Source organism: Scatophagus argus, chromosome 6 (genome assembly GCF_020382885.2).
Source record: "Scatophagus argus isolate fScaArg1 chromosome 6, fScaArg1.pri, whole genome shotgun sequence".
Taxonomy (NCBI): domain Eukaryota; kingdom Metazoa; phylum Chordata; class Actinopteri; family Scatophagidae; genus Scatophagus; species Scatophagus argus.
Window position 1 is genome coordinate 22928898 of NC_058498.1, and position 22760 is coordinate 22951657.

The following is a 22760-nucleotide window of genomic DNA, read 5'->3' on the forward strand; positions in this document are numbered from 1 at the left end:
CTGAGGACAGGATGAGAAAAAATGAAGATACATTGGAGGAAATAATTTCATCTCAAGGTCTAGCTTTATCGTGCCTTATGTTCTCTAAACGTAAATTCTGATAGGAAGTGTATTCACCATTGTAGGGCTGTATATTGGCAAGAATCTGGCAATATGATATGTATTGGGGTTATACAGTTGAATGCATTGTGATACTGTTAACAAAGTGATATATTGTTTCATAGTCCTGTGTTCTTTATCTTTATACTAGTGATGTGCCTTACTTATTCCTTTCTCTGACATTATGCTGACATGGAAGAGTCAAAAGGTTGAAGTTGGATTACAGCACGGCTATCTAGCAACACAAAACAAAATGAACCACAGCCACGAATTTTACTATTAATTAAAAAAGTATCACAAAACACATATTGTGATACTCAAGTGTGTCCATATTATTTTACACTCCTCATCCATTGTATCAAAGGCTGTGTAGTTATAGTGGCCTCTAGGCCTTGGTGGACCTAATTCTAATTACCTTCATTGAATGTATGCGATCAGTGTTTTTCAACAAAGACCTCTCTGCTCCACTCTCTTCTGAACTGTGGTAACCGGTGGTTACAAAACGGAGGGGCCACTTAGAGGATGAGAAGGCAGCAAAGCACTTTAATGTGAAGGCTGTCAGCTCCACTCCCTTTGGTTTTCACCCTCACAAGGCCTTATCGGTTTAATTGACTCTTTACCATTTTGTTAATTTCAATTTCCCCATTCTACCTTTTGGTATGTCATTTTACATTGGCTTCTGTGTGACTTACAGAAAGTGGCTGTATAGATTACTTTATTTCATAATAAGGCAGATTTCTTCTTAACAACACTGTCAAGGAGTTCACTTCATTCTTAATTGTCTTCAATGCACATTAACCTCATTGATATTATCTGATAACCTTTTTTTACTTAAAATGAATTACATGACTTTGTGTCTGCACTCAAAGTCAAAATTATTTTATTTTTTTGCACATCCCAAAGCTCTTTTGTGCACATATAATAAGAGCAGTATAATTTTATATTGCTTGCAGGAGTTTAAAGACTTGAGTTTTTACAAAGACAAACAGGGGGAACTTAAGGGGAGTGGGATTTAACAGTTTGATGCCTGTCGTCTTCCTCCTGGTGTGTGTTGGTTCTCTTTCCATTCCAGTACACTTGCGACTGTATAATGAATTATGCCGATGTTGAATTAGCATGTAGCTGTCGCTTTGGTGCTGGTGCCTGCCTTGTGACAGGACCACCGTAGCACAGGCTGGTGTCGAGAGAGGGGGCTTCTACTGTGATTTATTAACTGCTGAAGCCACAATGAAGTGTGCCCGCTGAAGCACCAGTGCAAACAAATAGGGCCAGGACTGTCGCTGTAAATTCAAGCAGACAGGCCAGCCGCAGCATGACCAGAAAGGGTTAATTATGCAAAAGCATTTTTGGCATTTTTTTTCTTTTGGTTTTTAAGGATGAACTGATTGTTGAAGGCAAGATTGCATCACAGCTCTATTTTTCCACTACATGCTGGCTTTTAATCGTGTGCTGATTTTATTTTGTAACTCCAGAATATATTACTCAGCAGTGATGTAATTTTTTAAATAGATATGATGCCATAAAACCAATAACTATTAAAACCAGGGGTTTGTCCATTTCTGTCCATTTCCAGTTTTATTTTAACATGCTCCAAAAACTAAGTAAGCCAACTACATACCTTCTTCTCTCTGTTAATGCTACTGTTAGCAGAAGCACTTTACAAAGTGTAAAGTTGTGTATGTTTGAATGGTAGTTTGAATTTCAAATTAAAAAATGAATGGATACCAGTACTTTTTATCTTTACTCATTTGCTCATTTACTCATTTACTCGTTGCTGCTAATGCTAACAACCTTCTTCTCCTTTTCCCCCAAACAAACCACCTTTGCTTTTGCTACTATACAAACACAGAAAGCGCTACTTCATGTGTAGCAAGTATTTTTGGACCTGACTCAACCAAATTTGAGTTTATTTATTTAAGTACTATTGGATGATATTGCTCAGAGCAGAAGAGAAAATCTGAAATATCACAGGTTGTGACTTTAAAGCCTCGTACCTTTCTAAAGTGCTCATAGAAATGTCAGCCTAGGCAGTTGTTGATCTGCCTAGACATGCTGTCACCTGACCAGCATTGCGTGTCACTTTTGGCTGACTCTCCCTGAGCTGCTACCCATGATGTAACACTGCGGATCGCATTTCAGCATCTGGGCGCAGAATGGAGGGCCTCCAAAGGTGTCCACCACTTTGAACTGAGGCACCCAATCTGTGTCAAAGGCCTTTATGTTTGACCGTCCATCTTGCTAACTGTGACAGAACAGCCCAACATCATTAATTAAACATCAGGCTTTCCCACAATCACCCCATTGCCCTGACAGGCTGCCATGCCAACAGTTCCCTTCGACATGCCGTCGAAATCTAGAAGGGGATTACATATGGTAATGGTTTTTGACAGCCTGCCATTTGCCTCTGTTAATCTGATGGGATAAGATATCTGGACTGCAGAGCATGGTGTGTTGTAACTCTTTGAGTCTGATATTGTTGCCATGAAAAAACCGAGCCATTTTGAAGATGCAAGCAGTGTCCTGGAAGAAATCTTAATCCCCTGACAAGCTTTTGATAGGATCCCAAATATTGTCACTGACTTAAAAGTGTATTTTTAGACCAGGATCTTGTTTTTATTTGCTGTCAATTTTAATATTTCTCAAATTTATGAACTCATGTCATGTACGGTGAGATGATGTGACAATTTATAATGGACCTGTGTCCTTCCCCAGTGATAACATTTCTCCAAAGAAGCTAGTTATGATGCTAGCCCCAGGCTGCCAACCCACTTTTGTTTTGCCACGGTTCATTCCCCTTCAGAGACAAGACAGAGTTTATTCTCTGGTCTTTGTTCAACTGAGACTCACCACGAACTCAGAGCTGCTCTGGAATGATGTATCTCTGTTGCTAGTAGTTCAATTAATATTTTAATACCCACACCCATCTTCATATGAGGCTGTGAGCCAATCTTCTCGAATGACTAATATGTGGGCAACAGAGAATGTAACGCATGTGCTTGCTGAAAACATATGTAGTGTGTGTGTGTGTGTGTGTGTGTGGGGGGGGGGGGGGGGGGGGGGGGGGGGGGGGGGGGGGTAGGCAAGCTGCTTTCCCTCAGATGGGGAAGTAAATCATCTCCAAACACGATATTCTGAGCTTATCCTAAAAGACCAAAAGCTTTTTCCCTCAGCTGTGCAAAAATTAAATGAATACTTCCAGATAAACAACCAGACAGTTAAACGTCCACCTCTCAAAAAGCCAATTGCCCTGGGCTTTTATTAAATATCGATTTGATTTGTGAAAGGCCAGATGCTGCAGGGTTAAATAAATGTCATATTCTCCCATTTCAGTTTACTTTTCTTGTCTTCTGACATTTTGTCTTACTGTGTGTACACAAAGCAGTACCCATCCTGACCCAGTCCTTCCTTGCTAAGATGCATTTAAACAACATCACACCACAATGCTGCATTCTATACATTCTTTGTAAATCCATCAGCAACAAATCCAGTGTAAGAATCCCATGCTTTTATTCATATTAACACACAAAATAAAGTGAAGCAATAAAGCCCGCTGCATGCCTCCTTGTGAGAATTGCTTGTCAACAACAGCAGGGAGGAATAAGGCATCGTCTGACAACATCTTTGAAATGCCTCCAAGAGGGAAATGGCATCCATTAGAGACATACAGAAAATGTGTGTTGACTGTGTGGGAGGGGGAATACGAATCACACATACACACAGATAATTGTTTATCCCTGGGAGAACCTTCAGTGTTTGTCTGCGGGTGGCTAAGTAAGTTCACCAGCACTATTGGACAGGGAGTGCCCAGCAGACCCAAGCCTTGAAAAACATTAGGATGAATCAATTAGGCTGCCATTAGCCAATAAAGTGGCCCTCACTGAGTCGTGTAATTATGACCCACAGCAAAGCCAATTTTATGGAAGCACATTATCCCTTTCTTTTCTTTATTAATTTTATTTGTTTGAGATAATCCCTCCATGGTTTTAATTATGTGCTTTAGGTTCAGGGTGGAACAAATAAATCATCATTTGCTTCCATCACTTCTGAACACACTGCAGGTCTGTGGGTTTCTCCATGAAGGGAAGACAAGAGACTGTTACCATTATATCTGTCATTGTTATAAGTATCACGTAGATTAAAAATGAACACCGCCGCATCCTTTCTGCAGAATCCACATTAACCCCACTTGGAGCAGGTTCCCATCAGATCGTATGATAAGAGGCAGCAGGAAGAGCTGATATTATAGTCAGCAGCTACTTAGCTTGTTCCCAGCTCAGAGGACACTGTGTAAGTGTGACAATGTGCTGTCAATGAGGGATGACAGTACACAGCCAACATGGCGTAATGTATTGTTCCTTCCTGGGTCCCTCCTGACAGATGCTCTCCAAGACAGCTGGATCAGCAGCAAGAACGGAGCAGGGATCTGGGCTGCATACGAGCAGAGGATGTGATATGGGGATGATTAGCGAGGGTATACATGTGTCAACAAGCAAGGTCTGGGGATCATGTCGGAGTTTGTGCTAATTGTCAGTAGAAAATACCTATTTATTTTGAACATAATGCTTGGCTTTACCTAGTCCTGTTGAATGCTTGCTTTCCATTTGTCCATGACCTTTCTAGTGTTTTTTTTTTTTTTTTCTCTTTGCCTTGCAAGAGATCTCTGAAGAAATGACCTTCTCTGCAACAGCCACTTTCATAAGACTGATGTTGGAGGTGCTTTAAGCCAAGTAAAATAAACACTTCATGAATGTTAAGCTGGAACTTGGCAGACGTGAACTGAATCGTTTCTGTGGACACAGGGAATTTTTATGTTCCATTTTCTTTTGACAGTCTAGACATTTTATGAGTTAGGGAAGAAACCTGGCCTTGGTTTTCAGCAGAAACATCTGAGAAGAACTCCCTCCCTTATATTTATGTGCTGGCGCTCTTTAATTTATACTTTTCCTCAGTATTTAATATTGACATTTTTTCCCCCACCCATGCTTTCAATTTATAGAGTCAGGTTAGTTGTCCAAAACAATAGGTCAAATTTAGAAAATTTCTTCTGTGAATCTTATGAACCTTAAACTGAACTAATTAAACTCATTTTCGCTCCACCTTGAGACACTGTAGCTTCTTATTGTGCACTTTTGTCAGAATTGTCAGTTCTTCTATAAGTAGGTAGTGTGAAAAGAAGAGAATGACTTCCAGAAGCTCATTTTCTTCCATGGGATATTGTGGTGTGCTTTCATTTTAACACCCACTTTAGTTTGGTATTTATGAGGTGGTAACTATAGAGAAAAACTGCCTCTCCATACTGGTGAGTGTTCAAGAGCTGGGTATCAGAGGGGGCCTCTGCTGATGTACATTAACTAAAGTGGACAGGTGGGTTTAGAGTTTCTGATGGAGCCGGTTTGATCGGGTCATAACGCGACTACAGTCGTGGAGGTAAAACGGGTGTGAAGTCATCTGAGAGTTTCCCCCCTGAGCCCGTCCATACTTTACAGGAGTGATGAAGGAGTCTGGGTAATGAGACAGGATGTTTGTACAGTCCTGCCATCCCAAGAGAGCCCCCCCCCCCTTCATCATCCTCCTTCAGCACTCCTCCCATGCTCAATCTACCACCCGCTGAGTCTGTGGCCTGAACCCTGACCTCATCCACTCGCCAAAAGTTGCCATATTTGCATTTCCAGTCCACTTAAGGGCAGGGGGTGAGGGGGTGGTCTGTAACCAAGGTAGCCCCCACCTCTTCGTCTGCTAGTAGTACAGCAGGCCTCATTCTCATCCTAGTGACCCCCTGCCCAGGCCTACCAACCCAGACAGCAGTCTGGGGTTAATGCACCAAGCACTCCCATTGTCTCTGAATTAATGAAGTGCTCCCTGCCTGTCCCTTCTCATTCAGTGACAACGAGGCAAATGACGAATGGTAACGTTTTAAATGGCTATCGACACACGGTGGGGCATGAAGTCACAGAGTCGTAGCTCGTGTTAGCACTGTGGTTCGAGGCCCTGCAATGACAGTGCCAGCTGCTGTCGATGCACTTTCGATGTCCACTCTGGGATCAATTTAGATGCTAGCAGCACCACGCTCCACACAGCAGAAGGTTCTTTATATTGAAATGGATGGTTCTCAGATGGAGGAGGAAGAGTAAGAGCTGGGGAGTGTTTTCACCCCAGAAAATGGAAGGAGAGACTGTAATCTCTTAAATGGCAAGGGAGACCTCTAGTGGAAGGCCAGGGTATCCAGATTATTGTTGTTGAAGAAGATTAGCATTTATTATGCAGATTCATGTTGTGTTTCATGTCAGTTAATATAAACCACACTGTGTACTGTGCCATTTTAGGGGTAAATTTAGCTTAAAACCAACATCAACCTTATATTGTTCATGTAGTGCCTCTGCATTAGAATAAAATAAAATCTACTCTATATCTGATATACACAATCTATGTTTAATATACACAAGTACACTGTGTATTGTGTCCAGTGTATATATATGTAAAGAGGCTCCCGAACAAGTAAAAAATTCTACACCTTGTCATCCCCAAATACCGTACCATGTAGTTTCGAAATAAAAGCAAACTTAAGAGTTCTCGGGCTGCAACTAATGCTTGTTTTTAATATTCATTGTTTGGATGTATATGTGAAACACTTGATTTAGAAAATAGTAAAAAAAAATTAACTATTCTACAATTTCCTAAAACCCAAGGTAATGTATTCAAATGTCTTTCTTTTGTCCCAAACACAAAGACATTCCGTGTAAATATTGAACTAGGAAATGTTTATCGTTTGTTCTTGAAAAATGAAATCATCTCTTCATTCACTGTCAGAGTAGCTGCTGATTATTTTATGCGGATCAAGTAACTGATGAATCGAGTAACTTGCCGCAGCTCTCTTCTAGTTAACATGAGAGGGTGGATGACTGGATTGCAAGGCCTCATTTATTACTGGTCCTAATGCTACAGATAGGAATTTAAAGATAGATTCCAGAAAGAAAATAAAGTTAAGAACTCGTGCGAGTAATTAAGTAAGTAATTACTAAAGCTTCTTCCCACTCACTGTCATCAAACCTGTGGTCCAAATCAGCCTCCTGGTCCTGTCTAGCAGCTGGTGAGTCCAGTGATACAATAAGACAACAAAGACTCAGCTCCTTTGTTGTTAACATCCATTTCTAAATGGGGTAAAGCTACATTTCTGGAGGGATTTGTGGAAAATTTGTCCTTCATACCTTTTGAATGTCAGAAAATACAAAAACGAGTTTTTAACAAATCAGTTTCGGGCTTTGTGGTAGTATTTAGCCACCTCCTTTAATGAGGCAGATGACTTGTCCACACGCATTAGTCTTTGCCTGTGTGTCTGGCTTTCCTACAGACTGCATCACTCACATTGAACTGGTGGATGTGTGGGTGCAGCTCAGCAACTCTGCAGCTGACAGCTTGTTACGGTGCTGTAGGTGTGACCTTTATGACTGACCTCTGACCTCGGTCTGTCATTGCAGTGCTGAGTATCCGCGGCGCCCAGGAGGAGGAGCCCCCTGATCCCCAGCTTATGCGGTTGGACAACATGCTGCTGGCAGAGGGGGTGTCCGGTCCAGAGAAAGGCGGAGGCTCGGCGGCAGCGGCTGCGGCGGCGGCGGCCTCAGGAGGAGCTGGAGTGGATAATTCCGCAGAGCACTCTGACTACAGGGCCAAGCTGTCCCAGATCAGACAGATCTACCACACAGAGCTAGAGAAGTATGAACAGGTGAGAACAGCAGACGTTTTATTTTTATTGACTTTCGTGAAGCACTCGTTACACACTGTGAGAATGCTTTACTGTACTGCATCATCACATCTCCCAATAAGATCTTAGAACTGTAATAATACTAATAGCAATAGAAATCTTTATTCATATAGTGCCTTTCCAAAGAGAGAGAAGATGAAGGCTGCATATTTTAAGTTCAGCTTGTGAGAAGTGTTATTACACTACTGAGGTTTATGTCACCATTTCAGACTTCTTTTGCAATTGAAGCAGCCAAAAAAGAAAATTGCCTTCTGTCAATATATAGTAACAGCTACAAACTCCAACAACACACTTCGTGAATCTGGTAGAGTACATTAAAAAGAACTGATGCAGAGACATTGAGACATCCTGACTTCTGGCTCATATTCATATTTAGGTAAAGGTCACAAGCAAACAAAGAAAAAAAATGCTTTAGCCTATATTTTTCCATAGTACATCATTTTGTTAGACTCACCAGTAAATACTTTGTCTTTCCAACTACACACTGCAGTTTTAATGCCAGGTTAGGGATGGGACTAATGATTATTTTCATTATCGATTCATCTACCACGTATTTTATTGGTTAACTGATGAATGGTTTAGTCTATAAAATGTCAAAAAGGTGACATCTTGAAATTGCTTCCAAAACCCAAAGACTCTTCATTTACTGCCATAAAAGACAAAGAAAAGCAGCAAATCCTCCCATTCAAGAAGCTGGAAGCAGCATGTTTGACATTTTTTGCTTAGAAATGACTAAAGTGATTAATCTACTATAAAAACAGCTAGCAACTAATTAAGTCGTTTAATTGACTAATCATCTTTGCACTTCTTCCATTATCAGTTTATCTGTTGATTGTTTTGTACATATGATTTTTCCACGGTCAACAGCCCAGAACCCAAAAATATTCCATGTAGAAGTAAACTCATCTTGATTTGTAAAATTTTCGGATGTCCCCTTTAGTCACCGGTGGATTTTAGGACATCACTTATTGGTTCATGGCTCTATGGTTAACCTTTAGGGCACAATGTGGATGCTCTCTCCATTAGATCTAAAAGAAAATTGACTAGTTATTTGAATAGTCGATCAACAGAAAAGTAATCAGCACTTTTTTTAAGGAAAAATGCAAAGTTCCCTCAATCAAGCAATTCATTTGCAAACCTTTGCTGATATTCTTTATCATTACTTACTTACTTGCTAGTAAATAAAATATTTTTTGGACTACCATTTGGACAAAACAAGGCATTTGATGATTGACCATAACCTTTTTGGAACTATGAACTGACGCACAAAATAAGTCAGTTCATGGCTTTGTTTAACATGGATTTCACAGACTGTTTCTATCATTGCTGAGCCAGTCCATCTTCACTCTTCACATCTGCGCCTTTTCTTTAATATAGGCTTTTGTTCTTCATTGAGGCAGCATTAAATCAAATGGCACCCCTTGTAGGCTCAAATATTTTCTCAGTATATATCGCTGTCAGCAAGAATTCACTTTAGATTGCGTTTTCATCCCAGAATAGTCCAGCATATGCAGCATGTTGTGTGTGTTTCTGTGTGTATTCCAAGTATAGCCTTGAAAGTCTGTTGGAGGGGAGATGATTTCCTCTCATTGCCTTGATACCCAATGCATTCATGACAATAGCATCCCTTTCAGATGAATGTGGGTAAGACAGATGAACACACAGATAGACAGACACAGACAAAGCCTGACACGGCTAAATCCAGAGAGAGATCGACAGGAGGCGAAGAAATAAAGAAGAGGAGACAGTAAGAGACACGGAGTCTGAGTGTAATATCGTGGCAGATTCACGCCTGGTGTCACACGGGGATGAATGAAACGTCGTAGCATGTTCGTCTCTCAGGGTGGCTATGCTGTAAAAGTGTGTTTCTGGAAAGGGAACAGCTGTCATTGGTTGCTCTCAACACACTGCCATCACCACTTCTACTAAATATGAAATATATCACTGCTTATATTCCCTCTTGACTCTGTGAGAAAGCTTGCCCCAGCACTACATTAAGCAAAGAGCATCTTAGATTTCATTCAACTATGAATTTTACATACTGTATGTCTTTGTGTGTGTCTCTGCAGTACTGAAAGTGTTGAGGCCACTTTGGCAAATTTAAGTCTTACAAACAATTTTATTGACCTTACGGAGAGTGTTTTTGTGTATTTATTTTTTTTTATCCTGCGTGTGTTGTTCTTGCAGGCATGTAACGAGTTCACCACCCACGTGATGAACCTGCTGCGAGAGCAGTCACGCACGCGGCCAATTTCACCCAAAGAGATCGAGCGCATGGTGAACATCATCCACCGCAAGTTCAGCTCCATCCAGATGCAGCTCAAACAGAGCACCTGCGAGGCCGTCATGATCCTCCGCTCCCGTTTCCTCGATGCCAGGTGTGTGTCCTTGTGTGCAGAATGTGTGTGTGCCTGTGTGTGTGTGTGTCTGTGTGTATATGTGTGTGCACATTTCCATTCTGCAAAACATACACACCACTCTCCATGCTGCAAATAACCTCCCAATTTAACAACACTGCAAATCATCATGTGCTTCTCTCTCAGCCTAATATCCATATGAATGGCCGATGTAGGAGGTCTGTTGTGCTATAACCATGCTGTAACACATGCTGTTTTGCTGCTTACCACACACACCAGACTGGTTTGCATCTATGGATGCCATTTGGACCAGCATACCCAGCACCACTGGCCAATAAGAGCTCCCTGCATGCTCCATAACATTAACTGTTTCCCTTTTTTAATGTAATCGCTTGTTCCTTTTGATGCGTGCTTTGGATTTGCATACATTTCTCCAAGGATAAATGTCGCTCAAAGTCTGAGTTGGAGGCATAACATTTAAATGAGGCATACAAAGCTCCCTATCTATTCTCTTGCAAATTATTGTGGTGGTGCAGCAGCGAAGGGAAGGCAGAGGAAGAGGAAAGCTTTCACTGGTTGAGAGGCACTGCCATGCTCGGCTCCGCTGATTAATCTACTGGCTGCTGGAGCCCATGCTGTGCACATTTACATATTCTCAAGCAGGCTTTTGGAGTGCGGGACAGAGATTTTACCACAAATCTCCTCACTGGTGGATACATGCATAGAGATTTTACAGGGTTCCCCTCCAGCTTATGTAAAGCCCTCTTCAGATGTGGCACATGCAGACATGACCTGATAGGTGCAGGAGACAGAGGGCCAGTCAACTCATGGCCATCACCATATGATATCAGTCTGCTTCAAGGTGCTCTGTGGGGATTTTTTCACAGGGTTCATTTTCATATTGAAACGCTGAAGAAAGATTGAGTCAGTATTTGATGTTTGATGAGTATTGCCTTGTTTCTGTGCTGCTTACGTTAACAATGGATCAAAAAAGTCATCTAACTCTGTGGTTTTCTGGGCTGTATGGAGCGTTAGCAGCTGTAGCATCGTTCAGCTCATTGTTTTGGTTTTACGACCTGTGACTTAATTGTTTTCATTCAGTCTCACAAGTCTCATGAAGCTCTTTCCAGACAGAGCAGCTGTTTTTAGAACAAAAGCTCTGATAAACCCCCTGAACATTACCTTCCCAGTACCACACTGCACATAGACAAAGTTAGCAACAGGCTGGTGAATAAAGTAGAGCATTTAGCAGCTACATAGCCAGATAATTCTCTCAGGAGTAGGTGTTGTGTATGTTGTACTTTCATCAGGTGGACAGAACATAATTTCAAATGCATTCTAATCTTGCTTCATGGCTGCTGGATGTGTAAATAAACAGTGTCCAAACATATCTGCCACAACAACATAAAATCAGTTTTTAAAATTTGTAACTATACTATCTGTATCTATCAACCAAACGAAAAACAAGAAAGATTACGAGGCATTACCAGGCATTTGATTCTAACCTTGTGTACTTGAATTTTTAGTGCTCGGTGATACAGACACACTCAGTACTTAAAAAGCAGCGTTACTTGATACCTAGTCCAAACAATAGCTGTTTCATCATTTATCAGATCATATTCTTTATTCAGTTCAATATTCGTGCTATAATCTCTTGAGTCCTACCAAATGTCTCAGTGACATCTCTGTGTTAATGTGAAAGAGTGTTCCGCTCAAACATGCAAAGGCATTTCTATTGCTACTGCTTAAAAGTTTTTTTGGTTTTGAAGCCCCTATAAGTATTTTTCTGAATTTTTGACTTTAGCGACTAATGGTCGTGTCAAAAAAGATACTGTTTTGGTCAATTGTGTTGTTGTGGTTCTATCCGTGTTTTAACTTCTGGTGCTTTTTTTTGCAGACGGAAAAGACGAAACTTCAACAAGCAGGCAACAGAGATTCTGAATGAGTATTTCTACTCACACCTCAGTAACCCCTACCCCAGTGAGGAGGCTAAAGAAGAGCTGGCAAAGAAGTGTGCCATCACAGTTGCCCAGGTAGACCACAGATCAGTTCCACCCCATGCACCACACCCACCTGTAAGGAAACTACTGTACATAGAACAGTGAGACAAACACGATTTCTTATATGTAGCAAGTGTGAGTGTCTTGGCAAGAAACCTAATAATAAGTTTTCTGACTGTCACGAGTACAGACAGCTCCTCTAATCTTTTAGCAGTACCTTTTGTTGAAACAACAAAGGATTCAAAGTATAAATACACCATGTCATAAGTTTGTTGCCTTGTAATTCAAACCAGACAAAGCTATTTTGGACAATGACTATTTCTATTGAAGTAACACAAGCTAAAGACAACACTGCTGTCATAGTTGCTCATATAGTGGAAGATGTTTTCTTAGAAGACACAATGTATATAAAATCCAGGGTTGGTAGTACTTCTGCACTTGTGTGCACGATGACACAAAAATTAACACAATAGTTTTAGGGTAACTTCTTTTAATAATTGAGAAAAAGATTCATTTTAATGAATTTAGATTCATTTTTTGTTTCATATCCTAATAAAATTAATGTTTTGGGGCTACAAATCAAACCAAAGTCAGAAAATTTGACAAACTGATAAGTTGATTGATTAGTTAAAAAAATCAATAGGTTAAATAATTGTGAAAATACTAGCTTCAGCCCGGTATATGGATGTAATTAGCAAGACCATTAGCCTCTGAAAATTAGCACAGTATGTGCAGTGCAGCGATGATTTACTATAAATCTTCCAGTAACTTAAACATCTAAAACCACTTGAGATGCTTGTGCCAATGCTGCTGACAAGCAAAACGAGTAAAAATATAAAGGCACTTTGTTTTTCATCATTGCATTCTAATGCTCAAGTTGTTTCGATTCTGTGAGAATTGATAATAAGGAAAGCAATGACAACACCAAGGTAAACAGCAGTTCGTGTCTTGAATCCAACATTTGGAAATGGATTGTTTTCTCAACCGGTTTCATTAATTTATACCAAGTGATTTGAGGATACATCTGGGCCTGATTGTGGAAGCTGCTCAGTGGCTGAATGATTTGTAGAGTTTCTGTTTCTTGGCCATAATAAAGGAGAATGTTTACCTACTCTTCGTATTGAAAACTTTTCAGGATTGATTAGCTTTTCATTTTAATGTTGTTTATCATTAGCGCTGGGATTACCCCCCTGGCTTCATCTGGGAGTCCATTAGCAGTAATGGGTGTTAGCGGATGTTGACTGATTGGTGCTTGCGTGAGTTCTGATGATAGCTGCAGTCATGGTGACATAATGAGACTGTTATTGGCAATCATTCCATTCTGGCACTAATGTGGATTCACAGCACCAGTCTATGTACCTTCTGACAGAGGCTCTCTGCAGTGTTACACATGCCATTATGGTCATGCAAGTGAAACCATGCCCTGATTTCCCCGAATGCTTGCCCTCAAAGGTGGAGAGCCTCTGTATCTTAAGAATTCACGTGAATTAAACTATATTCTCTTGTTTGTCTGCTCAGGTTTCCAACTGGTTTGGGAATAAAAGAATCAGATACAAGAAAAACATTGGTAAGTTCCAAGAAGAAGCCAACATGTATGCTGCAAGAACTGCCGTGAATGCGGCTAATGCCTCCTCACATGGAAGCCAAGCAAATTCACCCTCAACTCCAAACTCCGCAGGTGAGACAGGAAGTCCCTGGCTCTGCTCAGTTATTGGACATGTACCTCCTCTCTTTACATCACTACAACTTAGCGGTATATCAGTCTGAGGCTGTTTCAGTGCTGGTGCTGGTGGTTTGCAAGGAATGAAGGATTTAGGTCTAACAAAAGGCACTTCCTGTATAAGGAACATGCCTGTCACCTGGTAAAGCACCATTATTGTATTAAACAGGTCAAATCTTACCCCTTAACAAGTATAACTACAACTCTAGAGGCTTTGTCAGAGAATAGCCAACCTGAGCCCCATGCCAAGTCTCCCTATGCTTACTGTCCTTTTGCCCTTTGTCACTCAATCATGTTCTTCATGTATGACTATTAAACTGTGTATTCATCATGTTCTACTGTACTGTCATTCAAAGGATAAGTCTGGTGATATTCTTTACTTCTTTCTTTTTGGAAATAAAACATACAAAAAGACAATACTAGCGAATTGATTATGCTAACAAGTACTGCTTGATATTCTCCTGTGCCATAGAGCTCAACTGTTGTAAAAACACATGCACTGTATGTGTCCTTGTTATAATGAACATGAACACTGTATCACATATCTGCATACAGGGCAGAGAAGTTAGAAAGCACTGAAAGATAAAATAACATCTTGTTAATTCTGGTCTTTTATGACAAATTAAAACAGAATAATGCCAACCTTATCCTTTAAATCACCAATCCTTTATTTTAAGAAATTTGTGCCATTTTACCACAAGTCAATGTAATCTAGCATAGTGCAAGCAAATTATGGGAAATAGATGCTAACCAGTAGCTTAGATCCATAAGAAACTGAAACATGTATCCTGTTGTACAAGGCAGTCACCGAATAAATTCCAGAATAGTCCTGCAGGTTTTCTTGAAAGGTGCAATTTGTCACAGTTGATAGCGCTAGGCTAGCAGTTTCCCCCTGTGTGTAGTGCTTGTACTTAGCTAGTCAAACATCTCCTGAGCCTACCTCTGTAATTAACTCTGACATGAAATTATATTAATAATTTGACCTTGGGTAAGATAGTGAAAATGGGCAATTGGACTGCTTTTTCTATTATTCTTTTTTCCTGCTTTTGTCCTAGCCACAAATAACCTTTCAAGAGCACTAATACTTTGCTTATTTCTATGTGTGGTGGTTAAAATGTGTACCTGACACAGATACCATTTGTTTGGGATTACAGCTGTATTTCTACTGTCTTCATGTGTCCATTAGTTTCCTCTTGTCTCCATTTCTCTCATCTAACAGCCTGTCTGGCTGCTGGCTAACCTCTGCATGCTGCTCCTCCAGGCTGCTGCCTGGGCTGGCCAACTTGCTTAGCCTGCTTGCTCTCTGTCTCTCTGTGATTCGACTGCTCCCTCTCTCCTTTCAGGTTCTGCTGGCTCTTTTAACATGTCAAACTCCGGGGATTTGTTCATGAGCGTGCAGTCTCTCAATGGGGACTCGTACCAGGGGGCTCAGGTGGGAGCCAACGTGCAGTCACAGGTAGGGCAGTGAGCAGCACAGCAGATAATACCTGACCAAGTCCTCCTCACTTCCCGACAAACCTTTCTCACACCAGACGTTTTGATTTGTCATACACAGGTGTAACTAATATAATTAATTAGATAAAGAAATAACATATAACAGTTCAAGTAATATAACTCTAATTAAGGTGAATCGGCTCATTATGAAGGTGCTATAGACAATATTGTGTTACCAAACCACTACAAATGTTAATACAATAATAAAGCAAATTTAAGTTATAGCAGTGTGCATTCATACTCAGTGGAACAATGCTGCTAATATGAAATAAGGGAGGTTTTCTGTTTTTTTTCCCATTGTGCCAACATTGCAAGTATAGGAAATTTCTCTTTGCTTCCTTTGGTTCTAATACACTTGCTTTGTGAGTGATTTTTTAATTAATTTTGTTGTCTGACACTATCAAGCTTACTTCAACATTATAAGCCTTGCTAGCATGAAAACACCCTTCTTTATTTATTGCTTCCACATGAAACAGATTTATTCATTTCCACTCTCTGTTACCACAGCCATGCACACCCCAATTGCAGTGGACCTAAATGTGAACAGTCATCATTAATGTTTTTAATTACAGCTGTGCTTTTCCTGCTTCGACAAGTCAAGAGAGTAAGCATAGAGCCTTGTACTGGCTGCACTATAGAATTTCTTCACAGTCTCAAGGGCAGACAGTTTGTCACCATGTGTTTTTATTGCAGTAAACAAAAAGTTGAGTATCCTTAATTTCCTTCATGTCTGATTGGATTTTATTGTCTGTGATATACTTGCAGCAGTGTACTCCTGTTGTCTCTCTTGTCTTGTCATTCCCCTCTCTTTCCTTTTGTGCTTCTCCCGTGTTGACTCTGACCTTGCTTTATTTGTTGTTTTTGAATGTTTCAGGTGGATACCCTTCGCCATGTTATCAGTCAGACAGGCGGATACAGTGAAGGACTCACAGCCAACCAGATGTACAGTCCGCAGGGCATCAATGTAAGGATTCTTTTTTTCTCTTTTTCTCCCTACCAATTATTTCAAAGCCATAGGGCTCAGAATGCCACTTAGTTGGACTTGTCTAGGCTCCATGGTCACCTAGTTGATTGCTTCTGTATAGCTCGCGCCATGGGCAGCACACTGCATGGCATACGCTGGCCACACACATGCAGAGCCGCCGTCTGAGCCTGTCATGTCCAATCAGGTCTAGCGTAGCACCTGCAGCCACGTACAGTCAGCCGTGAGCAAACTGCACAAACAGGTGACACCTCCTGCACTGGACTTTAAATCCCTCGGACCACCTGACCCATGATTAGCAGCCCAGGGGCAAGAAGCTCCCATTAAAGTCTCCCAGGAGACAATGCTGCTGTCCCTCTAAAAATAAAACCTCACGCCGTTGGAAACAACTCTTCATGTGCCATAGGGGTGTGTTCCCTTCATGTTTGTCTTATTTTTACAGCAGAGTTTGGGTATAGAAGTGGGGGTTATGTGTGTGTGTGTGTTTGTGTGTGTGTGGGGGGGGGGGGGTTGCTTGCGGCTGCAAACAGTAGGGAAATTCACAGCGACAAGCCGTGTCGTAAAGGGGAAAATCGATAAGACAGACACAAGGAGAGCAGAGTGTGGACTTGGGACAGCAATCCAAGCGCATTGCTCAGATCATGTTCCTGCCACACTAATGGCCCTGACAGCGAGCCGCGCTGAGAGGACGAGGACGGTCACAGCCGCGGCTGGGTTCCTCTGCTGTCGTTGCCGTGCCTCAGTGGCCATATGATAATCAGATGAAATGTCTCCCGTATAAAAACATGTATGTGTATTCAAATAAGCTTTCTGGCTGCTCCGAGCACATCTCGCAGCCAGCTGTGCTAACCCTGAGAGGCCGCTAACGTATTCAGGCCCTGTTCTTTCTCAGTCCTTTGACCTCACAGAAACGGTTCTCCTTGGACGCCTGCTTGCTCTACCACATCTTACACTGCCACAGTATGCTGTGTTATTCACTTTTATACCCTGTAAAGAAGCCTTGCAATGCATAATGTAGGAGCAGGATATCTGTCTTCCAGCCTGTTTGCCTGTGATTTATGTAGCTACGGCGAGTAAGTTAGGCATTCTGGCTCTTCACTTGTCCCCAGTTTGGTTTTATACATTTTTCAAATAATGGTGTTTTCCATCAAACTTGATGATTTTGTATGTCAAATGGATTATACTACAAAAAAGCAACATTTTAAAGTGAGAGCATATCTTAAAATGCCAACACATCAGCCTTCTGTCTCAGAGGTACAGCAGAGAAATTATGTGTTGAATATTTATTGTAAATTAAATACATATATGCCCTATATCTTCAGAAACTATTTTCCAAATGTATGAATAGAGATTTTTTGAATGAAGAGTGGAACAAACGAGAGTTGAAGGAAACATCATATCTGAAAGAAGACTGGATAATGACTGAGCGGATACATAATGCATACTGTGGGTGATTACAGTCGGAATTTTGAAAGAGACAGAATGTCACCATTCTACAATTTGACCCCTCCACTTTAGATTACACACTTCTGCCTGCTGTCTTAAATAACTGGCTTTGAAATGAAAGGCTGTCAAGGACCACTTCCAGTTTTTCTGATGGCTTTAAATTTACTATTAATATCCTAAATGCTCTTTATGAGGGCTGTTTCTGGTAGCCCTCCATAACACTTACTGTATGTGAACTCCTGCTGTCAGCGTCATTACCGCGTATAACATTGATTGTACTTGTTTTGTTTCATAGGTCTTTTTGTACAATTTACATATATTATGCATATTATTTAACATCACAGTGACAGGCATTTATTAAAGAAAAAAAAATCTTGTTCTGCCTCTGTGGATTTTCTTCATTATATGAATTTGAGTGTGCAGTGTATGATGGGGCAAAGGCTGTAATTCACTCAATTTCTGCTTGGTTAAAAACATGATTTTATTTTTTTTCTATGTCAGTCTGATTCTGAAATCATTTGAGCTAGGTTAGCTTTTCCTCCAATCCAGGAGGCAGTTTGGCTTAAGTATGCCAGCATTCCATGCTGGGCTCATACACTGCCTTGCCCTCAGGACTTTCATTTGTTGAACCTCAGCTGCATTGAACAATGAATATGAAAGTGATAGACCCCCCACACACATATACACTCACACACAATGGTCTCTCTTTTTTTCCTCTCAGGCAAACGGTGGCTGGCAGGATGCTCCGACCCCCTCATCAGTGACTTCACCCACAGAAGGACCCGGAAGCGTTCACTCTGACACCTCCAACTGATCCTCCACCCCCTTGCTCCTCCGGCCTCTGCTTCCAACTTCCACCACCACTGCAGCCATATCTCGCAAAACTTAAGCTCAAACCCCATCGGGACTGGACGTGACATATTGTATGCGGTCACAAGGCGGGACACGGTTGGGGTCTGGGAAGACATTTTCACCATTATGGACAAATATTTCACTTTTCCTATCCGGACCATGGCAGCACCGTTAGCAGCCTGCATACGGGACTCATATCCACACTTCACAGTTTGTACAGTTTCCACTTGATGTCCATGTTGCCTCTTTGTATTTCTCTTACATTATATATTCATACAGTAGACGCAGTTAGCAGCATAATGCCCCACTTCTTGTAAAGTTGTTTCACACTACCTCGATTGGAAACAGCAACAGAGAAAATATTTCAAAAGCTTCGGTTTTACAAATTTTTGTAACAAATTGTTGGAATTTTACTGTACACCACACCTTGCCCTGTCATTGCACATCTGTCATTATTATGGTATCCACAAAGTTTTGTTTATCTATAGTGCCAAAGTTCAGCCCTGGAGGTGAATTTTGATAAATTCATGTTTTTATGTCATGTCCTATTTTTCATGCCATATATTGTGAAGTATTATTATTATAGTTCAGTCACATTAGTCAGGTAATATCCAAGCATTCGACCTCGATTTATGTAGTTTGTATTCAGAGCCTCTACAAAGACATATAAGGCTTTTTATTTTTTACTGTCAGAATAGGAGATCTCTGCTCATAAGCAGTTCAATAATTCAAAGAATTCACAGGTTTTACACAAGTAATTAGCAAAATGAGTGTGACTTAGAAAGAGAGTTGAAGTTCTGTCATCCACGTTGGCTGCATCCACGATATTCAAAGAAAAATTGATCTGAAAGACTAAACCAATAACTACATTCCCGGCAAATTTGGCATGTCAGTATATATTAAAGCACAATAGCACCGAACAATTGAACTGAAAGAGTAACATTTGTAAATGTCGAAGAGAAAACATTACAGAGGAAATTTTAAGATTTAACTAGAGTTGTGATATATGGAAGAAAGAGAGTGTACATACAGTACATTATCAGGCATTGTCAGTGTGTATCAGTGAGATCAATATAGCCAAATAATGCTGGTAACCAAATCTAAAACAGATACTGTAATTCTGATTTTAAGGTACCATGTTGTTGGGATTTAACACATTGCATGTCTTTTCTCAGAATTCACATTCAGTTGTCATTAATGGAATTTGTGTCATAACCCTGAGAATGCGTTGGGACATTTTGAGCATAGAATAGATTTTTGCATTTGCTCAAATTACCATTTTATTTTAGCTTATTTTTTACATATCATACTTCACATCTGAGCAAAAACCAGTTTTTCGTCCTCAAAATATAATGCTCAGATTGCGGGACAAATATATCTCCATATACATTCAGTGTTGGAAAAACTTGAGGTCACTCATTTTGTGACCCCTGTTCTCTGATAACATTAGCTGGAATATTTGGAAGAAACGTACAATTTGAATTTTCAGTATTCAAGAGTTCTTTCACTTTTTGCTTTGTTTTAAAATGACACTAAAAACACCACATCCAAAAACAAACCAATCCTAAATGTGAAATTAAATTTGTCGTATGTACAGTATAGTATGTGATCTAACATGTATACATGATTACAATAGTCCTCATGAGATATCAGCATTTACATACTTTGATACCAAAAAATGGCAGAATTTTTATCCTCTACAGTGGGATCAGCTTTATTGACATTTTCTTTTTCCTCTTTTTAGGATTTTATTATCTGCGGTACTAGTGAGCATCTCATCATGTGCTAGTGCTCTGTATTCAAAGCCAAAAAATGCAGTTGGAATACAGCAGTGTTTATATAAAGTGGAAACAAATACCCTGATGGCACACAAATCCAGATAATATTTGGATATATTTTTATGTCTCCATTTTTGTGAATATCTCTTTTTTTGTTATTTTCATTTGACATTATTTTTGCTTTGCTACAGGACTATGTTTCTTTTTGTTATGCTTACCATTATATGTGAATTAGCCCAAGAATGCTCTATATACAGTATGTAGATATGCACCTTTACTCTTTTTTTGCATCTTTGAATTTGGACAGCAGCCATTAACACAGACTGATGGAATTCCTGTTGGATTTAAGGTGATTTAAGGTGAAACCCTTATGATTATTTTGTACTCAGAGCACCAAAACGAGCCTGCCTCCATCCTGGCTACTGTCCGAATGAAGGTGATGTGAAAAGTTAGTGTTAACACTGCCCTCTGGAAATGTTTTTAGCTAAACTGAACCCTTACAGAAAACAAAATTAAATCCCGAGATCCCGACCAGTCACAGTACAGCCTGAGAACCACCGGAATTTTTTTAACAGTTGTCAGTGTGTTTGTATTTATTACACATGTATGAAATCATGGAGGTCAACCATGACATAATTACACCAAACAAACTCATTTGGATCATTCAAAGCGGAGCTCTGCCTCGACTCACCTGCTCAGTATTACAGTCGAGGGGCCCAGCACCATTGAAGTGATACACTGAACCTGCCTCAGTCGTGTCTTCTGAAGTCATTGGAGTGAACTGACAGCACCGGCCATGCAAGGCAAACACAAGGATTCTTTTTGAACCCCACAAAAGAAGGCTTAACTCTACTTTTCACATTGCCTGTCAAATATTATCGAAGCTTCATGTAATGATGCTTTTCAGTTTTTGAATATAAAAGGAAAAGAGACATGAAAAGAAAAATGAACAGTTTGTAAAACATAAAATGTTTTATTTGTTGCATGTCTTTTTGTTCTTCAATAAGATAATGTACTGCAGTGTTTTGAATGTTAACTTCTTTTTATAAGGATTTCAGAGTGAAATCGTGGAGCCTTTTTCTTGACAGGTTTTAACTTTTAAGATGTCTGCTTATGTAAAAAGGTATCAAATGGGAAAACTATTGTCTTTTTAATTCCAATTCAAAACCTGTTTTCTGTGGAGAAAAATAGCTGAAAGATGTAGGTTTTATGGTCTCTTAATTTGTACTGGCAATGCGTATCCCAAATAAATAGTTTCTTTTGTTGCATAAATTGCAGTTTTGTCATTTTTCATGTCATATTTTGTCCGCTTTTTTTCCAAGTTTCTACAGAGACTGAATTCTGTCTGAAACTTGAATGTAGTTTCTCCTCCGGGCTTTTGTAACAGGGTCAGGAGTCACTGTAGGATACAAGTTTACACGTTGTAGACTTGTCAGTCCAACACCTCTGGATAACATTGCACGTCTCACTTCCAACTATACTGCGGCACGCAGGCATTTTATCACCACTAACATAGCGCCGGAGCTCGGGCGAGCTGCAGAGGGTGTGAAGGGGACATTTTCACAGTTTTTGAAGTGAATGAAAGCTGTGCGCTCCCGGCAGACAGACACCCCCACCTCCACCACCACCTCTCTTCCCCGCACCCAGCGCTCCCTTCTAGGCATGGTTAATGTGCGTTGCCTGAAAGAGGTGGAATCCACACTTATCTCTCTCCTCCAGATAAACCAGACAGGATGTCTGATTCTGCTCCTTCGATTCGCCCGTCCCTGGGAAAGAGAAAACAGGAGGAAGGGGTTGAAACGTTAACTTGTGGATTAGGAAGAGGTTCCCAGGAGCATCCGAAATCAGAGAGCGTGACAGAGACTGTGGGAGTGACATATGCAAACATGATCAAGTGTAATTACATGGAGAAGCCTCCTTGTTTCTATCAAAGGGCTTCTTTTAGCCACTGTTTGGGGAATGAAAGGCAAGAAGTGCTGGACGTGTATAATTTATTCATGTGCTCCTACAAACCAAAAGACATTGTGAGGCTGATTCAGTCATTACATGATAAAAAAAAAAAAAAAAAGGTGTAAATCCCATTCGCAGTAAAATCAGTGTATGTTCTTTTGAATTTCTGATTCCTTTGACAAATAGGCTGGTTAGCATGTTGCGCCGTGACAAATACCATGCAGGTTTTAAAGAAGACTACACTGATCATTATCCATTTTACACAGTGAAAAGATGCAAATCCAATCAGAAAAGAATTAGGACTTTCTGAAGTCTTTTATCCT

The 22760-nt window shown here is 40.4% G+C and overlaps 1 protein-coding gene across 3 annotated transcripts in view; it reads left to right on the forward strand.

The window, feature by feature from the left end:
- The window catches only part of LOC124060578 (pre-B-cell leukemia transcription factor 1), a 55504-nt gene extending 34921 nt beyond the window's left edge, over nucleotides 1-20583 (forward strand). Inside the window, exons 3-9 of one of the 3 annotated variants that reach the window (XM_046391690.1) lie at nucleotides 7575-7819; nucleotides 10046-10236; nucleotides 12113-12248; nucleotides 13734-13893; nucleotides 15279-15391; nucleotides 16304-16393; nucleotides 18579-20583. In XM_046391690.1, the coding sequence (XP_046247646.1) occupies nucleotides 7575-7819; nucleotides 10046-10236; nucleotides 12113-12248; nucleotides 13734-13893; nucleotides 15279-15391; nucleotides 16304-16393; nucleotides 18579-18671 (1028 nt within the window). In that variant the 3' untranslated portion in view covers nucleotides 18672-20583. The remainder of the gene's footprint in view (nucleotides 1-7574; nucleotides 7820-10045; nucleotides 10237-12112; nucleotides 12249-13733; nucleotides 13894-15278; nucleotides 15392-16303; nucleotides 16394-18578) is intronic. The other 2 variants (XM_046391692.1, XM_046391693.1) reach the window with 2 other exon arrangements.
- Nucleotides 20584-22760: the final 2177 nt, after the last annotated feature.